The 25905-nt window shown below is 35.4% G+C and overlaps 1 protein-coding gene across 2 annotated transcripts in view; it reads left to right on the top strand.

Annotated features, from left to right (window-relative positions):
- The first annotated feature begins 210 nt into the window (after window positions 1-210).
- Window positions 211-25905, top strand: part of LOC117342117 (glutamate receptor ionotropic, delta-1-like) — a 77900-nt gene continuing 52205 nt past the window's right edge. For both annotated transcript variants that reach the window (XM_033904120.1, XM_033904119.1), the window contains exon 1: window positions 211-425. In XM_033904120.1, the coding sequence (XP_033760011.1) occupies window positions 329-425 (97 nt within the window). In that variant the 5' untranslated portion in view covers window positions 211-328. The remainder of the gene's footprint in view (window positions 426-25905) is intronic.

Raw genomic sequence — 25905 nt, 5'->3', positions numbered from 1 at the left:
CCGCGAATGATTACTACACGGGCCCGGGGTCGATACTCCACGGGATAGCTCAGGGTGGATCGGTCGTCCTCTCGCCACCTAACAGTGCGGCTCTGTGTCTATAAACCTAACTCATCCACGGTTACGGAATCTCAACGTAATTGTCGGTATCGTAATATGTTGACATTTTTTAGAGTGTTAGCAAATTTATAAGCAGGCTGGTTGGGAGAGAATTCAATATGGCAAGTGTCGTACCAAACGAAGGAATATTTCAGTTAAGAATCTAGTTAATTTAATGAGGCATTGACGAAGTCAGAAGTTAGTGTGAATACTTTCCTGAGTTATAAATATGACACATTCATGGAATGACTTGTTCTCTGTAACAATAGGATTGGTATTTATGGCCATGGTGACCGGAGAAGACGAAACAGTCCTTTTGAAACTAGGTACGTATTACTTTGTGGTGTCGTGTATCTATGTTGTTCATCACAAATCCTCACAATCGGTTGTAGTGTTTGTTTAGACACACTTTGATGATATCAAATGATGTCAAATAAAATTCTCATGTGGACAACAAATCAAAGGAAAGGTTGGTTTAGCACAGTACAACGTCTATGTAACGCCATTGACCCGAACAATCTGGTATCCGACGTCGAATTATCTACGAATTACGTCATGAGACATTTGTCTACCAACCTAGCCAATAACGACAAGCTTGAATGGTATAATGCCCTATATGACGATAGGAACAATGCTAACGGTAACAAACTTCGTACATACAGAACTTTTAAAAACGATGTTAAAACTGAGCGGTACGTCAGACTTGACATACCCAGAATCCATAGACGTAACTTAGCTCTTTTTCGCGCGGGATCGCTACCATTGGCCGTTGAGACAGGTCGGTACGCCAGGCCGCCCATACCCCTGGCAGATAGACAATGTAAATTTTGTACTCTACAAAAAATTGAAGACGAGGAACACTTCTTAGTAGAATGTGAACTTTTCTCTGATTTAAGACACACTCTTTTTCTCAAATGTGCTCAGCATATTGACGGTTTTCATGATATGAACAATAAAAATAAATTCATAAGTATTATGTTAAACGATGATCTCCAGCCAACTGTAGCAAGTAACATTTCATCCTTCTTCAATAGGCGAAAAGTATTTAATTGATTATTTGAATATATGTAGGGTAGATAGTGAGCGATTGTAGGTTTGGGTTGCCTCATCACTTTCGCTCATATCCTCTCTTGATATTGTCAAGGATATATAACTTAATAATAACTTTAAATTAGCATATGTGTTCTAGAATAAATACGGTAACAATTGAGTTAATTAAATATGCGTGATCTCGTTACTTCCACTTACTGAAATTTGAACATTTGAACTTTCAACAGTTGTAGGGGTCATAATTGAAATTTCACTCATTCATGTATTCGTACAATAGTTCAGCCTCAGTTTTGTGATACTTTTATATATGTACATATTTTTCTTGACCATACTATACCGTAGTCTGTGTACATTAAGCTATATATATATTGACTTTTAGGTGATACACTTTTATTATAACATATGTGATAATTTTTTTTACTGTTTTAAGTGTCTCATAAGTCAACCATACTGGCTGGGTGTTGATCATTGTACTATGTATATTTTATTGTATAATGTATTTTATGTTGATCAATGCGTGACACTTTAATAAACTAATTTTATTATTAATTGAGGGAGTCAATAACAGAAAACACGAATGAACAATCGAAAACACACGTTACAGTTCATACCAAGTGTTCTATTGAGTCTCATTACAACATGTTATGTCAAAGGCGGGGATACAGGGAATCAATGACAATCTAGAAACCCGAAAACAAATCACAATCGTATAGTCATTAAGATAAGTATTTTATAGGCGACCACTGTGATACTTAGTGTTTTATTAAGAATTGGTTTTGAATAGGTTCTGTTTTCGCTCTTTGAAATTCACTTCACTATTTCTGATGAATGGTGAAACACATGTCCAAAGCGTTAAAGTCTCTGACCAGGCAGAAGTCTAAGGGTTACAGCCTGATTGAACCAGATGATAATGGAATCCAAAACTATTGCGATACAGAAAGGACAAACTCGAATATTTCTACACTTGTAATGATAATTGGTCGACACTCCGTGGTAAACAATGTTCTCGGTATACGTGATAAAACAAGATAACGGTATGAATGAAAAGAAATTCAGCTTTAAAAATTATTCTCTTTTAATCCGAACATCTTCTTGCGTAAAAATGCGGTACAGAAATAACTGTTTTTACCGGGAATGTCCCCGTGCTCACGTTATTTAAATATATTTCTATTTGTAACTTAAATATGTGAAGAGATTCGGCACTGGTTATACAACTTACATAAAGCCCCTTCCCGATACAATTATACATAAATATAACAGCAAAATGGAATGTTAATTTACATATTTACAAATTGGTTTTAGAAAGAGAGAGAGAGTTTCAGCACGTACAGCCAGGGCGATAAACCATGATATGTAGAAATTACAATTGACTTCTAAAACCGTATCATATCAATTTCCTTTTATATTACATAGATAAATATCTCGATAAATGTCATTAGTATAATGCTCCTCACCCTGGAAACCTCAAGGAATAACATAAATATAAACGTAGCCTGACGCTTAACTGTTGTGGTGTGGTTCAGAGTGCCAGCTCGCTCAGTTAGACACATTAAATGGACATTCCTTCGTTTGAATAAAATGTATGTTGCCAAAATGAAACTCAATGAGAAATGTGTATTTTCCCCAAATAGTAAAAATTATTATCTTTAGATTAATACGTTAGTTTTACTCCCAAGGGAAACCCAAGTGCTTCAAGTATTATAATCATAAAAACTATCAATTCGACTCGAAATATCACTAATTAGCGCAAAGGCAGACGGTATTTGTGTACGAAAGGTCATATTTCTGTACATTTCGGCGTTTCTTTCATTACTGGTTGGCACAAAAACTCATATAATCGTCATTCAGGCATAGATTTTATCAATAGAAATTTTGCACGTTTCTGATGTCCGAACGAAGGGAGGCCCCTTTAAGTAATATACAACAGACATCAAGTACGTGCTATCATAGACGTCTATGTATAAAACAATAACCTATTATGATGGAGATGTTCATATGTAATAATTAATATTCAGCAATTAGATTCTGATACATGGCTATGACCGACTGTGTCTGGTTTGTACATATGGAAATATCCTCTATCATATTGAATCAATTCATTAATAAAGCTGGGAAAATTTCCTGTGTACAAAGCAGACACAATCTAACCACTGAAGCATGGTCGAGGACGCCCCAATGTAATCGCGACAAGGGAATTCCTTTAACGCTACCCGAATGATAAGCGACAAGGGAATTCCACAAAAGTAACATGATTACAACGCGACTCCAACGAAACCACCTACAACGCGACAAGGGAATATCCTTAACATTACCTGACGAAGGAATTCCACTAACATAACCTGATGACTGCACGGAACAGAACCGGATTACTTTGCGACGAGAAATTGCCCTAACAGAACCGGATTACTATATGCGACGAGGAATTTCCCCTAACAGAACCGGACTACTATACGACGAGAAATTGCCCTAGCGTGACCTGATGACTGCACGGCGAGGGAATTCCCCTATCGTGACCTGATGACTGCACGGCGAGGGAATTCCCCTATCGTGACCTGATGACTGCACGGCAAGGAATTTCCCTATCGTGACCGGATGACTGTGCACGGCGAGGGAATTACTCTATCGAAATCAGATTACTACGCGACGAGGGGAAATCCTCCAGTTGCTCTGTGCGTTAACAATTGAGCGCCATGGTTGTTAAGTTCATTTATAAAACAAGCACTCAGAATGAAAATAGAACAGAACCTAAAAAATACGAAATGATGAAAACTAAGTTGTCGTACTACTTCTTTTTATCTCGTTCGTACGACTATATTTTCCCTCCCTCTAAAAATGACACGAATCAGCTATCGTATGATACACATTAAAATAAAATGAACATTAAATGACACACCGGAAGTATCTTTGGACGTGAATCACAGTGTTCTATTTATCCTAATCTACAGGGACCTGGTCCTATTATACCTTGTTTTATTGCCCTATTAACGACCTACCCATACAATGACGATTGATTTATCATACATCATACGGGTTATTACGGAAGTGTGAAATATCGAACAGGCTTCAATGTGACTTTACCAATGGTATCCCACACAAATAAAACCAACACATGTTACGACAGTTACTGTCTCTTGCAGGTTCGGTGTTTAGATTTACCTGCTGCATTATTAAAAGAGGCGACTGAATTTGGTGAAAGCGGGGACTAACCTTTGTGTTTTATATTTTCTGTTCTTTCTGAATACCATTTCTTCTTAATTTTACCCAATAAGGAAGGTTACGGGTTCTTTTGATGCATTTTATGTTAAAATTAGGAGTATTATCTACGCTTTAGCGTATTTATTACATTTGGGGATTATGTCCTCGTGAACGCTAGCTATGGTCATATATGATGACAGGGACAACGGTTAGCTAAGGTCATATGATGACAGGGACAACGATTAGCTAAGGTCATATGATGACAGGGACAACAGTTAGCTGAGGTCATATGATGACAGGGACAACAGTTAGCTAAGGTCATTTGATGACAGGGATAACAGTAAGCTAAGGTCATATGATAACAGGGACAATAGTTAGCTATTGTCATAGGATTACAGGGACAACAGTTAGCTAAGGTCATATGATGACAGGGACAACAGTTAGCTAAGGTCATGTGATGACAGGGACAACAGTTAGCTAAGGTCATATGATGACAGGGACAACAGTTAGCTGAGGTCATATGATGACGGACAACAGTTACAGCTATGGTAATAGGATAACAGGGACAACAGTTAGCTATGGTCATAGGATTACATGGACAACAGTTAGCTAAGGTCATATGATAACAGGGACAACAGTTAGCTAAGGTCATTTGATGACAAGGACAACAGTAAGCTAAGACCATATGATGACAGGGACAACAGTTAGCTGAGGTCATAGGATGACAGGGACAACAGTTGGCTATGGTCATAGGATTACAGGGACAACCGTTACATGTAGCTATGGTCATATGATGACAGGGATAACAGTTAGCTATGGTCATAGGACTACAGGGACAACAGTTAGCTGAGGTCATGTGATGACAGGGACAACAGTTAGCTAAGGTCATAGGATTACAGGGACAACAATTAGCTGAGGTCATGTGATGGCAGGGACAACAGTTAGCTATGGTCATAGGATTACAGATGACAACAGTTAGCTGAGGTCATGTGATGATAGGGACAACAGTTAGTTAAGGTCATATGATGACAGGGACAACAGTTAGCTATGGTCATATGATTACATGGACAACAGTTAGCTATGGTCATATGATGACAGGGACAACAGTTAGGTATGGTTATGTGATGACAAGGACAACAGTTAGCTAAGGTCATATGATGACGGGGACAACAGTTAGCTAAGACCATATGATGACAGGGACAACAGTTAGCTATGGTCATAGGATTACAGGGACAACAATTAGCTGAGGTCATGTGATGACAGGGACAACAGTTAGCTATGGTCATAGGATTACAGGGACAATAGTTAGCTGAGGTCATAAGGATTACAGGGACAACAGTTAGCTATGGTCATTTAATGACAGGGATAACAGTTAGCTAAGGTCATATGATGACAGGGACAACAGTTAGCTGAGGTCATGTGATGACAGGGACAACAGTTAGCTATGGTCATAAGGATTACAGGGACAACAGTTAGCTGAGGTCATATGATGACAGGGACAACAGTTAGCTATGGTCATAAGGATTACAGGGACAACAGTTAGCTGAGGTCATATGATGGCAGGGACAACAGTTAGCTATGGTCATAGGATTACAGATGACAACAGTTAGTTGAAGTCATATGATGACAGTGACAACAGTTAGCTGAGGTCATGTGATGACAGGGACAACAGTTAGCTTAGGTCATATGATGACAGGGACAACAGTTAGCTATGGTCATAAGGATTACAGGGACAACAGTTAGCTGAGGTCATATGATGACAGGGACAACAGTTAGCTATGGTCATGTGATGACAGGGACAACAGTTAGCTATGGTCATATGATGACAGGGACAACAGTTAGCTGAGGTCATATGATGGCAGGGACAACAGTTAGCTATGGTCATAAGGATTACAGGGACAACAGTTAGCTGAGGTCATATGATGACAGGGACAACAGTTAGCTATGGTCATAAGGATTACAGGGACAACAGTTAGCTGAGGTCATATGATGGCAGGGACAACAGTTAGCTATGGTCATAGGATTACAGATGACAACAGTTAGTTGAAGTCATATGATGACAGTGACAACAGTTAGCTGAGGTCATGTGATGACAGGGACAACAGTTAGCTAAGGTCATATGATGACAGGGACAACAGTTAGGTATGGTCATGTGATGACAGGGACAACAGTTAGCTAAGGTCATATGATGACAGGGACAACAGTTAGCTATGGTCATAGGACTACAGGAACAACAGTTAGCTGAGGTCATATGATGACAGGGACAACAGTTATCTGAGGTCATGTGATGACAGGGACAACAGTTAGTTAAGGTCATATGATGACAGGGACAACAGTTAGGTATGGTCATGTGATGACAGGGACAACACTTAGCTATGGTCATGTGATGACAGATAAGACAAGAAAAACAACGATTATGAAGTCGACCAAAGTTCTCGCCCCATAGATACATGCAGAGGGACACAGACTAAAACATGCACAACTTTTCGATTCATAAAAACTGATCTAGAAAAAACTAGTGCGCGATAAATCTAATGGTGTTTCACTGAATAGCATGTATTGAGGATCGATGGACTAGCGTGATGTCTGGTATATAATATCAGCATGTGTAAATTATCATGTTTTATACATGGTAAGACGATAACTGTTGATAAATAGGCGTACAGACAATTTAACGATCTACCTATTGTATGGCGTTATTAGCTTGCACATAAAGGAATTTTAATTTGTCGAGCAGATAACACAATGAGATATTACCTTGGACTATACTATACAAATGCACTCGGCATAACTACGTTAAAGGACATGCACGCGCGTTCGAAAATTATATACAAAGTGACATCAGTAACAGGGTTTACAGACATCAGTAAGAACGGTTACAGACATCAGTAACAACGGTTACAGACATCAGTAACAACGGTTAACAGACAGCAGTAACAAGGTTTACAGACAACAGTAACAACGGTTACAGACATCAGTTACAAGGTTTACATACATCAGTAACAGGGTTAACAGACAACAGTAACATGGTTAACAGACAGCAGTGACAAGGTTAACAGACAGCAGTAACAAGGTTTACAGACAGCAGTAACAAGGTTAACAGACAGCAGTAACAAGGTTTACAGACAGCAGTAACAAGGTTAACAGACAGCAGTGACAAGGTTAACGGGGACAACAGTTAGCTAGGTGATGTGATGACAGGGACAACAGTTAGGTATGGTCATGTGATGACAGGGACAACAGTTAGCTAAGGTCATGTGATGACAGATAAGACAAGAAAAACAACGATTATGAAGTCGACCAAAGTTCTCGCCCCATAGATACATGCAGAGGGACACAGACTAAAACATGCACAACTTTTCGATTCATAAAAACTGATCTAGAAAAAACTAGTGCGAGATAAATCTAATGGTGTTTCACTGAATAGCATGTATTGAGGATCGATGGACTAGCGTGATGTCTGGTATATAATATCAGCATGTGTACATTATCATGTTTTATACATGGTAAGACGATAACTGTTGATAAATAGGCGTACAGACAATTTAACGATCTACCTATTGTATGGCGTTATTAGCTTGCACATAAAGGAATTTTAATTTGTCGAGCAGATAACACAATGAGATATTACCTTGGACTATACTATACAAATGCACTCGGCATAACTACGTTAAAGGACATGCACGCGCGTTCGAAAATTATATACAAAGTGACATCAGTAACAGGGTTTACAGACAGCAGTAACAAGGTTTACAGACAGCAGTAACAAGGTTTACAGACAACAGTAACAAGGTTAACATACAGCAATAACAAGGTTAACAGACAGCAGTAACAAGGTTTACAGACAGCAGTAACAAGGTTTACAGACAACAGTAACAAGGTTTACAGACAGCAGTAACAAGGTTAACCAGTAACAAGGTTAACAGACAGCAGTAACAAGGTTGACAGACAACAGTAACAAGGTTTACAGACATCAGTGACAAGGTTTACAGACAGCAGTAACAAGGTTTACAGACAACAGTAACAAGGTTTACAGACAACAGTAACAAGGTTAACAGACAGCAGTAACAAGGTTAACAGACAACAGTAACAAGGTTTACAGACAGCAGTAACAAGGTTAACCAGTAACAAGGTTAACAGACAGCAGTAACAAGGTTAACAGACAGCAGTAACAAGGTTTACAGACAACAGTAACAAGGTTTACAGACAGCAGTAACAAGGTTAACAGACAGCAGTAACAAGGTTAACAGACAGCAGTGACATGGTTAACATACAGCAGTAACAAGGTTTACAGACAGCAGTAACAAGGTTTACAGACAACAGTAACAAGGTTTACAGACAACAGTAACAAGGTTAACAGACAACAGTAACAAGGTTTACAGACAACAGTAACAAGGTTTACAGACAACAGTAACAAGGTTTACAGACAGCAGTAACAAGGTTTACAGACAGCAGTAACAAGGTTTACAGACCAGTAACAAGGTTTACAGACAGCAGTAACAATGTTTACAGACAGCAGTAACAAGGTTTACAGACAGCAGTAACAAGGTTTACAGACAGCAGTAACAAGGTTAACAGACAGCAGTAACAAGGTTTACAGACAGCAGTAACAAGGTTTACAGACAACAGTAACAAGGTTTACAGACAGCAGTAACAAGGTTTACAGACAGCAGTAACAAGGTTTACAGACAGCAGTAACAAGGTTTACAGACAGCAGTAACAAGGTTTACAGACAGCAGTAACAAGGTTTACAGACAACAGTGACATGGTTAACATACAGCAGTAACAAGGTTAACAGACAGCAGTAACAAGGTTTACAGACAGCAGTAACAAGGTTTACAGACAGCAGTAACAAGGTTTATAGACATCAGTGACAAGGTTTACAGACAACAGTGACAAGGTTTACAGACAGCAGTAACAAGGTTTACATACATCAGTAACAAGGTTTACAGACAGCAGTAACAAGGTTTACATACATCAGTAACAAGGTTTACAGACAACAGAAACAAGGTTTACAGACAGCAGTAACAAGGTTTACATACATCAGTAACAAGGTTTACAGACAGCAGTAACAAGGTTTACAGACAACAGTAACAAGGTTAACAGACAGCAGTAACAAGGTTTACATACAGCAGTAACAAGGTTAACATACAGCAGTAACAAGGTTAACATACAGCAGTAACAAGGTTAACAGACAGCAGTAACAAGGTTTACAGACAGCAGTGACAAGGTTTACCGACAACAGTAACAAGGTTTACAGACAGCAGTAACAAGGTTTACAGACAGCAGTAACAAGGTTAACAGACAACAGTAACAAGGTTAACAGACAGCAGTAACAAGGTTTACAGACAGCAGTAACAAGGTTTACAGACAACAGTAACAAGGTTTACAGACAGCAGTAACAAGGTTAACAGACAGCAGTAACAAGGTTTACAGACAACAGTAACAAGGTTAACAGACAGCAGTAACAAGGTTAACAGACAGCAGTAACAAGGTTTACAGACAACAGTAACAAGGTTAACAGACAGCAGTAACAAGGTTTACAGACAACAGTAACAAGGTTAACAGACAGCAGTAACAAGGTTTATAGACAACAGTAACAAGGTTAACAGACAGCAGTAACAAGGTTTACAGACAACAGTGACAAGGTTTACCGACAACAGTAACAAGGTTAACAGACAGCAGTAACAAGGTTTACAGACAACAGTAACAAGGTTTACAGACAACAGTAACAAGGTTTACAGACAACAGTAACAAGGTTAACAGACAGCAGTAACAAGGTTTACAGACAGCAGTAACAAGGTTTACAGACAGCAGTAACAAGGTTAACAGACAGCAGTAACAAGGTTTACAGACAGCAGTAACAAGGTTTACAGACAACAGTAACAAGGTTTACAGGCAGCAGTAACAAGGTTTACAGACAGCAGTAACAAGGTTAACAGACAACAGTAACAAGGTTAACAGACAACAGTAACAAGGTTAACAGACAGCAGTAACAAGGTTTACAGACAGCAGTAACAAGGTTAACAGACAGCAGTAACAAGGTTAACAGACATCAGTGACAAGGTTTACAGACAACAGTAACAAGGTTAACAGACAACAGTAACATGGTTAACATACAGCAGTGACAACGTTACGGACAGCAGTAACAAGGTTAACAGACAACAGTAACAAGGTTAACAGACAACAGTAACAAGGTTTACAGACAACAGTAACAAGGTTAACAGACAGCAGTAACAAGGTTGACAGACAACAGTAACAAGGTTGACAGACAACAGTAACAAGGTTTACAGACAGCAGTAACAAGGTTTACAGACAGCAGTAACAAGGTTAACAGACAGCAGTAACAAGGTTTACAGACAGCAGTAACAAGGTTTACAGACAACAGTAACAAGGTTAACAGACAACAGTAACAAGGTTAACAGACAACAGTAACAAGGTTTACTGACAACAGTAACAAGGTTTACAGACAGCAGTAACAAGGTTTACAGACAGCAGTAACAAGGTTAACAGACAGCAGTAACAAGGTTTACAGACAGCAGTAACAAGGTTTACAGACAACAGTAACAAGGTTAACAGACAGCAGTAACAAGGTTTACAGACAGCAGTAACAAGGTTAACAGACAACAGTAACAAGGTTAACAGACAACAGTAACAAGGTTAACAGACAGCAGTAACAAGGTTTACAGACAGCAGTAACAAGGTTAACAGACAGCAGTATTAAGGTTAACAGACAGCAGTAACAAGGTTTACAGACAGCAGTAACAAGGTTTACAGACAGCAGTAACAAGGTTAACAGACAGCAGTAACAAGGTTAACAGACAGCAGTAACAAGGTTTACAGACAACAGTAACAAGGTTTACAGACAACAGTAACAAGGTTTACAGACAGCAGTAACAAGGTTTACAGACATCAGTAACAAGGTTAACAGACATCAGTAACAAGGTTAACAGACAACAGTAACAAGGTTAACAGACAACAGTGACAAGGTTTACAGACAACAGTAACAAGGTTGACAGACAGCAGTAACAAGGTTAACAGACAGCAGTAACAAGGTTAACAGACAGCAGTAACAAGGTTAACAGACATCAGTAACAAGGTTTACAGACAACAGTAACAAGGTTTACCGACAACAGTAACATGGTTAACATACAGCAGTGACAACGTTACGGACAGCAGTAACAAGGTTAACAGACAACAGTAACAAGGTTAACAGACAACAGTAACAAGGTTTACAGACAACAGTAACAAGGTTAACAGACAGCAGTAACAAGGTTGACAGACAACAGTAACAAGGTTTACAGACAGCAGTAACAAGGTTTACAGACAGCAGTAACAAGGGTGAAGTCGTTGAGATGAGATGCTTGATCAACGCACTCGTTAAGGCTTCGGATATATTGCACATTAGTTTACACGGATCAGACCCGACGTTATGATCGCCCGAGCAACTGATTGTGATAACGAGTAATCCACGGAGGCCATTAATAGTAATGAGGGTGCATGTTGATGGTATTAATTTCTCACTCGACGTACATTACAGACTGTCGACATATTAAGTTTAAAGTATACATTTCTTAAACAAACAAACAAGGGAAAACACTCAATGTTATCATTCTTATTATTTAACACCGCGTCAACACAGAAAGGTGATTAGAGTTAATAGAATTTATTTTTATTTAAAAAGAAACACGAAACAAAGGATAATGTAAAAGCCTGATGCAAATATTTTTTACCGAGTGGACCATGGGCCTTAAAGGGCACCCGAGGTCCGATATATAAATATGTTCAGCATATAGGATATCCACTATTTATATCACATTAATTACTTTATATCTTATCGACTACTTGACATCTTATCCATTACTTGATATCGTATCCATTACTTATTATCGAATCCATTACTAGATATCGTATCTATGGCTTGATATCGTATATATAACTTGATATCACATCCATTACTTGATATATCGATTACCTGATATCGTATCCAGAACTTGATATCGTATCCATTACTAGATATCGTATCCATTACCAGATATCGTATTCATTACTTGATATTGTATCCATTACTTGATATCGTATCATTACTTGACATCGTTTCCATCACTTGATATGGTATGCGTAACTTTATATCGTGTCCATTATTTGATATCGTATCCATTACTAGATATCGTATCCATTACTTGATATCGTATCCATTACTTGATATATCCATTACTTGATATCGTATCAATACTTGATATCATATCATTACTTGATATCGTATCCATTATTGATATCGTATCCAATACTCGATATCGTATGCATTACTTGATATCGTATCCATTATTTGATATCGTATCCATTATTGATATCGTATCCATTACTTGATATCGTATCGATAACTAGACATCGTATCCATTACTTGACATCGTTTCCATTACTTGACATCGTTTCCATTACTTGATATCGTATCAATACTTGATATCATATCATTACTTGCTATCGTATCCATTACTTGATATAGTATCCATTTATTAATATCATAAGATGCTATCTATTCACAGTTGTGATTTGTTTGCAATCCTTTGGTAAATAAAAGAGAAGATATAACTACAAAAAATAGTATTTTATGATATCGTATTACATTGTTTTGCATTGCACTGTGTTGTATTTTTATTTAAGGCATTGTACTGCATCGTTTTGTATTTGTAATGCATTGTATTTTATTTCAATGCATTGTGTCGTATTTGTATTGCATTGTATTGAATATGTATTGCATATTATTGTATTGTATTTGCAATGCATTGTATTGTATTTGATTGTATGACGGTCCTAAGGCAATTGGAATCATTTACGGCCAAACAGCACCAGACTTGAAAGACGTTCACAGAAAGAAACACATTATACTCTAACTAAAATGATTAAAAAAATATTTAAACAAAAATATGATATCTAACAAACTAGCTGCAAAACACATATTTTAATGGTGAGTTGTGTTGCAGGTAAATAATCAATAATAAGCGATGCAGATATTGCACTGAATAAGCTTTTTTAAGGTCTAATGTTGAAAAAGTGGCCACGAATCTGTTTGAAATGGAGCAAATAAAAAGCAATGACAATAAGAATTCTTCGAGGGAATATACCAGTACACTGTACCACCGTAAGGCTTTACTCCACAGGTATAACGTGTTTCTTGTTATGCATAGTAGAACATCTAAACACTGTTGTATAAAGTGTTCCTCGCTATACATTGTAGAACATCTTAACACTGTTGTATAAAGTGTTCATCGTTATACATTGTAGAACATCTTAACAATGTTGTATAAAGTGTTCCTCGTTATACATTGTAGAACATCTTAACAATGTTGTATAAAGTGTTCCTCGTTATACATTGTAGAACATCTTAACACTGTTGTATAAAGTGTTCCTCGTTATACATTGTAGAACATCTTAACAATGTTGTATAAAGTGTTCCTCGTTATACATTGTAGAACATCTTAACAATGTTGTATAAAGTGTTCCTCGTTATGCATTGTAGAACATCTTAACAATGTTGTATAAAGTGTTCCTCGTTATACATTGTAGAACATCTTAACAATGTGGTATAAAGTGTTCCACGTTACACATTGTAGAACAGCTTAACACTGTGGTATAAAGTGTTCCTCGTTATACATTGTAGAACATCTTAACACTGTTGTATAAATTGTTCCTCTCTATACATTATAGAACATCTTAACACTGTTGTATAAAGTGTTCCTCTCTATACATTTTAGAACATCTTAACACAGTTGTATAAAGTGTTCCTCGTTATACATTGTAGAACATCTTAACACTGTTGTATAAAGTGTTCCTTGTTATACATTGTAGAACATCTTAACACTGTTGTATAAAGTGTTCCTCGTTTCTCTTCCTTGAATCACCGCGTGTATCATTGTCCATTCTTTGTATAAAGGTTAAAGTTAAGAGGTTTTCATTTTCTCTTTGAAATTGTAATTTCAAACGAATTTATGTAAGGCTAATTACTTAGACTGAATGCCTTTAATATCCGGATAGAAATCATACATGGCTGTAAATGGTAACCTGTGGAAGTAATTGCCAGACTGTCTGAACTGATTCCCATCAATGTTTTCTTTGTGAAGAGCCAATTAATACGGTATATTCGTGTCGATAGGATGCACTTTCGTCTTGTGACATCAGTCTTTTGTTCAAACCAAGTTATTTTTGTTCCACAGTAACATTTAAGAGATGTCATGGTTAGGAACCGTTTCGCACGTAGACATATTATTTGGTATATGATGTATCAAGGTATTCAAGGAACTAAATCGCAGACACGACGAGAGATATGCTACGTACAAACGGACAAATACTTGTCCTGTCAAATAGGCATATGTGCTGATAGGAATACACAACAAAGTGTGATGAATGACGTTTTAGATATGTAGTTAGATATAATCTGTACATAAAAATGTAATATACAATGATATTGATAAAATATTAAGTGTCCAGTGTTTTCTTATTGTGTAGCAAATGCCACGAGATATACTCAGCCAATTCAATCAGTCAATAATGACTTGGCCAGAGCAAGCTTGGCAAAACCGTCATCTCAATTATTGTTAGTCTGTGCTACATGTAGTTTGTAAACACGACATCTCGACATTTTGTTCAGTCGCGCAAACATATTAGATATAATCTATTGTTTAATCTTTTAAACCAATGTAGTTGCTGTGCTATGTGAAGTCTAGACAGATTTCAGCAATCATAAGTGGGGAAAGAACATACCAACTGTGTATCTTTGTGTGTCGAGGTTTCTCCGATTAAGCTCACAAGGACCTTCGCATTTTTTACAGTCTATTTATGTAACTGGACCTTCCCTAGTGTGGGTAATACATTTTTAGACGTTTTGGAGTGTTAGAACCTTTCCCTACCTAGGGAGTGTGACAAAGAAATCTTGACATTCATAAATTTCTCCGAGGGTTGATATTTCTTTGTCACACTCACCAGGAAAGGAATGATTATTTTTCTCCCATCACTTCGAATAATTGCATATCCAAGAGGTGACCAAGGTCTGTTTGTAAACAAATGTACATGGTTTGCGCATGAATATTCTCATTTGAAGAAGTACCCATCACATGCCCAGAAATATCACGTTTAAAACTGGAGATAAATCGGTAAACTGTGTGAGACAAAATGATCTAATTTACCACAGTAAAATCTATGTGGTAGTATTGAGATAAGATGAACAGGGTGTCTGGCTGTCTGTAGATTATAGTAGAATATATGTGGGAGGTTTGAGGTAATTAGAACACCGTGTCTGGCTGTCTGTGAATTATAGTAGAATATATGTGGGAGGTTTGAGGTAATATAAACACCGATGCTGGCTGTTTGTGAGTTATAGTAGATTCTATGTGGGAGATTTGAGGTATCTTGAACTCCGTGCCTGGCTGTCTGTGAATTATAGTAGAATATATGTGGGAGGTTTGAGGTAATATAAACACCGATGCTGGCTGTTTGTGAGTTATAGTAGATTCTATGTGGGAGATTTGAGGTATCTTGAACTCCGTGACTGGCTGTCTGTGGATTGCAAAGGTTTGAACAACTTGCTGTGATTTGCGGATTATAGTAGAATCTAGGTGGACCCTTTGAAGAAGGTTGTTGTCATTACCAATGCTTACTAGTACAAAAGGTGTATCAAACAGTGGTAAGTATCGATTTCTTTGAAATAGAATGTGTTCAGCGATTAACATCGTTGTCCCCTGGGGTAGCACTATTCTGGCTGTTTGATCAAGGTTCATGATATATTAATGTATTTTGTTCTGATTGAGACGGAGCTTGCGGACTCCGATTCATTCGTTTAGTGGAGTATTCTGGTAAAGTAAATACTTCTCTAGCGACGACTGACCATGCTGCACGTTTTGTTTGGATGACCTTGACCTTAACCTGTCTGTGTTAATAGAGGACTATATATAGGATTGAGGGTATGTAATGATTGACGTTGAATACAAGATATATTACAGAAGTATGAACGACAGGTAGTATCTCATACGAGTGAAATATATAATTTCATATTCACCATGAAACCAACACATTTACGAAACTAACGTGTAAAACGCGACACTAACGTGTATTGTTTATAGCATACTGTAAGAAACAAGAAACCGTACTATTTGGGGGAAACTTTTCCCTCCGGTAACGTTGCACATTTATTACATTGGAATCCTCTTAGGCGTTTAGGAGAACTAGCGTTTCAAAGAAAACTGTCACCTAATGTTTACTTTTTATGGTATATTGGAGCAGTTTATCGATCCATAACTGAGTAGTATATTTATCCTTTAAATACAGTATGTTTATGCCACATATATGTAAATGTATATTACATGTAATATATAGGTTTAATTGAATCACAGAGCAAATCGATTATGTTTTCCATTTAGCTGTACTTCCGGACGACTTTACCTATTATTGTCATTGTTTGTTCTACAATAGTTCATTAAGTTTTAATTCAGACATACAATCGATATTGTCTTTTCATTCCTAATTGATGTATCATCATCATGCAGTTGCTAACATCAAACATTTGTTTTAAGATATTTACGTTCAGCCACAATTATAGACACAAGAACTTGGTACACAGAGGTGGCAAAACTTGTCAAGGTTATATCACTCAGGCTGTTTATATCAAGGTTTATAACACTCACACTGTTTATATCAAGGTTTATAACACTCTGACTGACTGTTTATACCAAGGTTATAACACTCATACTGTTTATATCACGGTTATAACACTCACACTGTTTATATCAAGGTTATAACACTCCAGCTGTTAATACCAAGGTTATAACATTCATACTGTTTATATCAAGGTTATAACACTCACACTGTTTATACCAAGGTTCTAACACTCACACTGTTTATATCAAGGTTATAACACTCACAATGTTTATATCACGGTATATAACACTCACACTGTTTATACCAAGGTTATAACACTCACACTGTTTATACCAAGGTTATAACACTCACACTGTTTATACCAAGGTTATAACACTTACACTGTTTATATCAAGGTTATAACACTCACACTGTTTATATCAAGGTTATAACACTCACACTGATTATATCAAGGTTATAACACTCACACTGTTTATATCAAGGTTATAATACTCATCATGTTTATATCAAGTTTTATAACACTCACACTGTTTATATCACGGTATATAACACTCACACTGTTTATATCACGGTATATAACACTCACACTGTTTATATCAAGGTTATAACACTCACACTTTTTATATCAAGGTTATAACACTCACACTGTTTATATCGAGGTTATAACACTCACACTGTTTATATCAAGGTTATAACACTCACACTGTTTATATCAAGGTTTATAACACTCACACTGTTTATATCAAGGTTTATAACACTCACACTGTTTATATCAAGGTTATAACACTCACACTGTTTATATCGAGGTTATAACACTCACACTGTTTATATCACGGTATATAACACTCATACTGTTTATATCAAGGTTTATAACACTCACACTGTTTATATCAAGGTTATAACACTCACACTGTTTATATCGAGGTTATAACACTCACAATGTTTATATCACGGTATATAACACTCACACTGTTTATATCACGGTATATAACACTCACACTGTTTATATCAAGGTTATAACACTCACACTGTTTATATCAAGGTTATAACACTCACACTGTTTATATCAAGGTTATAACACTCACAATGTTTATATCAAGGTTATAACACTCACACTGTTTATATCAAGGTTATAACACTCACACTGTTGATATCGAGGTATATAACACTCACACTGTTTATATCACGGTATATAACACTCACACTGTTTATATCAAGGTTATAACACTCACACTGTTTATATCGAGGTTATAACACTCACACTATTTATGTCGAGGTTATAACACTCACACTGTTTATATCGAGGTTATAACACTCACAATGTTTATATCAAGGTTATAACACTCACACTGTTTATATCAAGGTTATAACACTCACACTGTTTATATCAAGGTTATAACACTCACACTGTTTATATCAAGGTTATAACACTCACACTGTTTATATCAAGGTTATAACACTCACACTGTTTATATCAAGGTTATAACACTCACACTGTTTATATCAAGGTTATAACACTCACACTGTTTATATCAAGGTTATAACACTAACACTGTTTATATCGAGGTTATAACACTCACACTGTTTATATCGAGGTTATAACACTCACACTGTTTATATCACGGTTATAACACTCACACTGTTTATATCGAGGTTATAACACTCTGACTGTTTATATCAAGGTTATAACACTCACACTGTTTATACCAAGGTTCTAACACTCACACTGTTTATATCAAGGTTATAACACTCACACTGTTTATATCAAGGTTATAACACTCACACTGTTTATATCAAGGTTGTCACACTCACACTGTTTATATCAAGGTTATAACACTCACACTGTTTATATCAAGGTTATAACACTCACACTGTTTATATCAAGGTTATAACACTCACACTGTTTATATCAAGGTTATAATACTCACACTGTTTATATCACGGTTATAACACTCACATTGTTTATATCAAGGTTGTCACACTCACACTGTTTATATCACGGTTATAACACTCACATTGTTTATATCAAGGTTTATAGCACTCACACTGTTTATATCACGGTTTATAACACTCACACTGTTTATATCACGGTTATAACACTCACAATGTTTATATCAAGGTTTATAACACTCACACTTTATATCAAGGTTTATAACACTCACACTGTTTATATCAAGGTTATAACACTCACACTGTTTATATCAAGGTATATAACACTCACACTGTTTATATCAAGGTTATAACACTCACACTGTTTATATCAAGGTTATAACACTCACACTGTTTATATCAAGGTTATAACACTCACACTGTTTATATCAAGGTTATAACACTCACAATGTTTATATCAAGGTTATAACACTCACACTGTTTATATCAAGGTTATAACACTCCGACTGTTTATATCAAGGTTATAACACTCACACTGTTTATATCAAGGTTATAACACTCACACTTTATATCAAGGTTTATAACACTCACACTGTTTATATCAAGGTTATAACACTCACACTGTTTATATCAAGGTTATAACACTCCGACTGTTTATATCAAGGTTATAACACTCACACTGTTTATATCAAGGTTATAACACTCACACTTTATACCAAGGTTATAACACTCATACTGTTTATATCACGGTTATAACACTCACACTGTTTATATCAAGGTTATAACACTCCAGCTGTTAATACCAAGGTTATAACATTCATACTGTTTATATCAAGGTTATAACACTCACACTGTTTATACCAAGGTTCTAACACTCACACTGTTTATATCAAGGTTATAACACTCACAATGTTTATATCACGGTATATAACACTCACACTGTTTATACCAAGGTTATAACACTCACACTGTTTATACCAAGGTTATAACACTCACACTGTTTATACCAAGGTTATAACACTTACACTGTTTATATCAAGGTTATAACACTCACACTGTTTATATCAAGGTTATAACACTCACACTGTTTATATCAAGGTTATAACACTCACACTGTTTATATCAAGGTTATAATACTCATCATGTTTATATCAAGTTTTATAACACTCACACTGTTTATATCACGGTATATAACACTCACACTGTTTATATCACGGTATATAACACTCACACTGTTTATATCAAGGTTATAACACTCACACTTTTTATATCAAGGTTATAACACTCACACTGTTTATATCGAGGTTATAACACTCACACTGTTTATATCAAGGTTATAACACTCACACTGTTTATATCAAGGTTTATAACACTCACACTGTTTATATCAAGGTTTATAACACTCACACTGTTTATATCAAGGTTATAACACTCACACTGTTTATATCGAGGTTATAACACTCACACTGTTTATATCACGGTATATAACACTCATACTGTTTATATCAAGGTTTATAACACTCACACTGTTTATATCAAGGTTATAACACTCACACTGTTTATATCGAGGTTATAACACTCACAATGTTTATATCACGGTATATAACACTCACACTGTTTATATCACGGTATATAACACTCACACTGTTTATATCAAGGTTATACCATTCACACTGTTTATATCAAGGTTATAACACTCACACTGTTTATATCAAGGTTATAACACTCACAATGTTTATATCAAGGTTATAACACTCACACTGTTTATATCAAGGTTATAACACTCACACTGTTGATATCGAGGTATATAACACTCACACTGTTTATATCACGGTATATAACACTCACACTGTTTATATCAAGGTTATAACACTCACACTGTTTATATCGAGGTTATAACACTCACACTATTTATATCGAGGTTATAACACTCACACTGTTTATATCGAGGTTATAACACTCACAATGTTTATATCAAGGTTATAACACTCACACTGTTTATATCAAGGTTATAACACTCACACTGTTTATATCAAGGTTATAACACTCACACTGTTTATATCAAGGTTATAACACTCACACTGTTTATATCAAGGTTATAACACTCACACTGTTTATATCAAGGTTATAACACTCACACTGTTTATATCAAGGTTATAACACTCACACTGTTTATATCAAGGTTATAACACTCACACTGTTTATATCGAGGTTATAACACTCACACTGTTTATATCGAGGTTATAACACTCACACTGTTTATATCACGGTTATAACACTCACACTGTTTATATCGAGGTTATAACACTCTGACTGTTTATATCAAGGTTATAACACTCACACTGTTTATACCAAGGTTCTAACACTCACACTGTTTATATCAAGGTTATAACACTCACACTGTTTATATCAAGGTTATAACACTCACACTGTTTATATCAAGGTTGTCACACTCACACTGTTTATATCAAGGTTATAACACTCACACTGTTTATATCAAGGTTATAACACTCACACTGTTTATATCAAGGTTATAACACTCACACTGTTTATATCAAGGTTATAATACTCACACTGTTTATATCACGGTTATAACACTCACATTGTTTATATCAAGGTTGTCACACTCACACTGTTTATATCACGGTTATAACACTCACATTGTTTATATCAAGGTTTATAGCACTCACACTGTTTATATCACGGTTTATAACACTCACACTGTTTATATCACGGTTATAACACTCACAATGTTTATATCAAGGTTTATAACACTCACACTTTATATCAAGGTTTATAACACTCACACTGTTTATATCAAGGTTATAACACTCACACTGTTTATATCAAGGTATATAACACTCACACTGTTTATATCAAGGTTATAACACTCACACTGTTTATATCAAGGTTATAACACTCCGACTGTTTATATCAAGGTTATAACACTCACACTGTTTATATCAAGGTTATAACACTCACACTTTATACCAAGGTTATAACACTCATACTGTTTATATCACGGTTATAACACTCACACTGTTTATATCAAGGTTATAACACTCCAGCTGTTAATACCAAGGTTATAACATTCATACTGTTTATATCAAGGTTATAACACTCACACTGTTTATACCAAGGTTCTAACACTCACACTGTTTATATCAAGGTTATAACACTCACAATGTTTATATCACGGTATATAACACTCACACTGTTTATACCAAGGTTATAACACTCACACTGTTTATACCAAGGTTATAACACTCACACTGTTTATACCAAGGTTATAACACTTACACTGTTTATATCAAGGTTATAACACTCACACTGTTTATATCAAGGTTATAACACTCACACTGTTTATATCAAGGTTATAACACTCACACTGTTTATATCAAGGTTATAATACTCATCATGTTTATATCAAGTTTTATAACACTCACACTGTTTATATCACGGTATATAACACTCACACTGTTTATATCACGGTATATAACACTCACACTGTTTATATCAAGGTTATAACACTCACACTTTTTATATCAAGGTTATAACACTCACACTGTTTATATCGAGGTTATAACACTCACACTGTTTATATCAAGGTTATAACACTCACACTGTTTATATCAAGGTTTATAACACTCACACTGTTTATATCAAGGTTTATAACACTCACACTGTTTATATCAAGGTTATAACACTCACACTGTTTATATCGAGGTTATAACACTCACACTGTTTATATCACGGTATATAACACTCATACTGTTTATATCAAGGTTTATAACACTCACACTGTTTATATCAAGGTTATAACACTCACACTGTTTATATCGAGGTTATAACACTCACAATGTTTATATCACGGTATATAACACTCACACTGTTTATATCACGGTATATAACACTCACACTGTTTATATCAAGGTTATAACACTCACACTGTTTATATCAAGGTTATAACACTCACACTGTTTATATCAAGGTTATAACACTCACAATGTTTATATCAAGGTTATAACACTCACACTGTTTATATCAAGGTTATAACACTCACACTGTTGATATCGAGGTATATAACACTCACACTGTTTATATCACGGTATATAACACTCACACTGTTTATATCAAGGTTATAACACTCACACTGTTTATATCGAGGTTATAACACTCACACTATTTATATCGAGGTTATAACACTCACACTGTTTATATCGAGGTTATAACACTCACAATGTTTATATCAAGGTTATAACACTCACACTGTTTATATCAAGGTTATAACACTCACACTGTTTATATCAAGGTTATAACACTCACACTGTTTATATCAAGGTTATAACACTCACACTGTTTATATCAAGGTTATAACACTCACACTGTTTATATCAAGGTTATAACACTCACACTGTTTATATCAAGGTTATAACACTCACACTGTTTATATCAAGGTTATAACACTCACACTGTTTATATCGAGGTTATAACACTCACACTGTTTATATCGAGGTTATAACACTCACACTGTTTATATCACGGTTATAACACTCACACTGTTTATATCGAGGTTATAACACTCTGACTGTTTATATCAAGGTTATAACACTCACACTGTTTATACCAAGGTTCTAACACTCACACTGTTTATATCAAGGTTATAACACTCACACTGTTTATATCAAGGTTATAACACTCACACTGTTTATATCAAGGTTGTCACACTCACACTGTTTATATCAAGGTTATAACACTCACACTGTTTATATCAAGGTTATAACACTCACACTGTTTATATCAAGGTTATAACACTCACACTGTTTATATCAAGGTTATAATACTCACACTGTTTATATCACGGTTATAACACTCACATTGTTTATATCAAGGTTGTCACACTCACACTGTTTATATCACGGTTATAACACTCACATTGTTTATATCAAGGTTTATAGCACTCACACTGTTTATATCACGGTTTATAACACTCACACTGTTTATATCACGGTTATAACACTCACAATGTTTATATCAAGGTTTATAACACTCACACTTTATATCAAGGTTTATAACACTCACACTGTTTATATCAAGGTTATAACACTCACACTGTTTATATCAAGGTATATAACACTCACACTGTTTATATCAAGGTTATAACACTCACACTGTTTATATCAAGGTTATAACACTCACACTGTTTATATCAAGGTTATAACACTCACACTGTTTATATCAAGGTTATAACACTCACAATGTTTATATCAAGGTTATAACACTCACACTGTTTATATCAAGGTTATAACACTCCGACTGTTTATATCAAGGTTATAACACTCACACTGTTTATATCAAGGTTATAACACTCACACTTTATATCAAGGTTTATAACACTCACACTGTTTATATCAAGGTTATAACACTCACAATGTTTATATCACGGTATATAACACTCACACTGTTTATATCACGGTTATAACACTCACAATGTTTATATCAAGGTTTATAACACTCACAATGTTTATATCAAGGTTTATAACACTCACACTGTTTATACCAAGGTTATAACACTCACACTGTTTATATCAAGGTTATAACACTCACATTGTTTATATCAAGGTTTATAACACTCACACTGTTTATATCAAGGTTATAACACTCACACTGTTTATACCAAGGTTATAACACTCACACTGTTTATATCAAGGTTTATAACACTCACACAGTTTCTATCAAGGTTTATAACACTCTGACTGTTTATATCAAGGTTTATAACACTCACACTGTTTATATCAAGGTTATAACACTCACACTGTTTATATCAAGGTTATAACACTCACACTGTTTATACCAAGGTTATAACACTCACACTGTTTATATCAAGGTTTATAACACTCACACTGTTTATATCAAGGTTATAACACTCACACTGTTTATATCAAGGTATATAACACTCACACTGTTTATATCAAGGTTATAACACTCACACTGTTTATATCAAGGTTATAACACTCACACTGTTTATATCAAGGTTATAACACTCACACTGTTTATATCAAGGTTATAACACTCACAATGTTTATATCAAGGTTATAACACTCACACTGTTTATATCAAGGTTATAACACTCACACTGTTTATATCGAGGTTATAACACTCACACTATTTATATCGAGGTTATAACACTCACACTGTTTATATCGAGGTTATAACACTCACAATGTTTATATCAAGGTTATAACACTCACACTGTTTATATCAAGGTTATAACACTCACACTGTTTATATCAAGGTTATAACACTCACACTGTTTATATCAAGGTTATAACACTCACACTGTTTATATCAAGGTTATAACACTCACACTGTTTATATCAAGGTTATAACACTCACACTGTTTATATCAAGGTTATAACACTCACACTGTTTATATCAAGGTTATAACACTCACACTGTTTATATCGAGGTTATAACACTCACACTGTTTATATCGAGGTTATAACACTCACACTGTTTATATCACGGTTATAACACTCACACTGTTTATATCGAGGTTATAACACTCTGACTGTTTATATCAAGGTTATAACACTCACACTGTTTATACCAAGGTTCTAACACTCACACTGTTTATATCAAGGTTATAACACTCACACTGTTTATATCAAGGTTATAACACTCACACTGTTTATATCAAGGTTGTCACACTCACACTGTTTATATCAAGGTTATAACACTCACACTGTTTATATCAAGGTTATAACACTCACACTGTTTATATCAAGGTTATAACACTCACACTGTTTATATCAAGGTTATAATACTCACACTGTTTATATCACGGTTATAACACTCACATTGTTTATATCAAGGTTGTCACACTCACACTGTTTATATCACGGTTATAACACTCACATTGTTTATATCAAGGTTTATAGCACTCACACTGTTTATATCACGGTTTATAACACTCACACTGTTTATATCACGGTTATAACACTCACAATGTTTATATCA

The sequence above is a fragment of the Pecten maximus genome, chromosome 14, assembly GCF_902652985.1.
Source record: "Pecten maximus chromosome 14, xPecMax1.1, whole genome shotgun sequence".
Classification (NCBI taxonomy): Eukaryota; Metazoa; Mollusca; class Bivalvia; order Pectinida; family Pectinidae; genus Pecten; species Pecten maximus.
The sequence above is the reverse complement of the archived record's forward strand: the minus strand, read 5'-3'. Positions and strand labels throughout refer to the sequence as shown.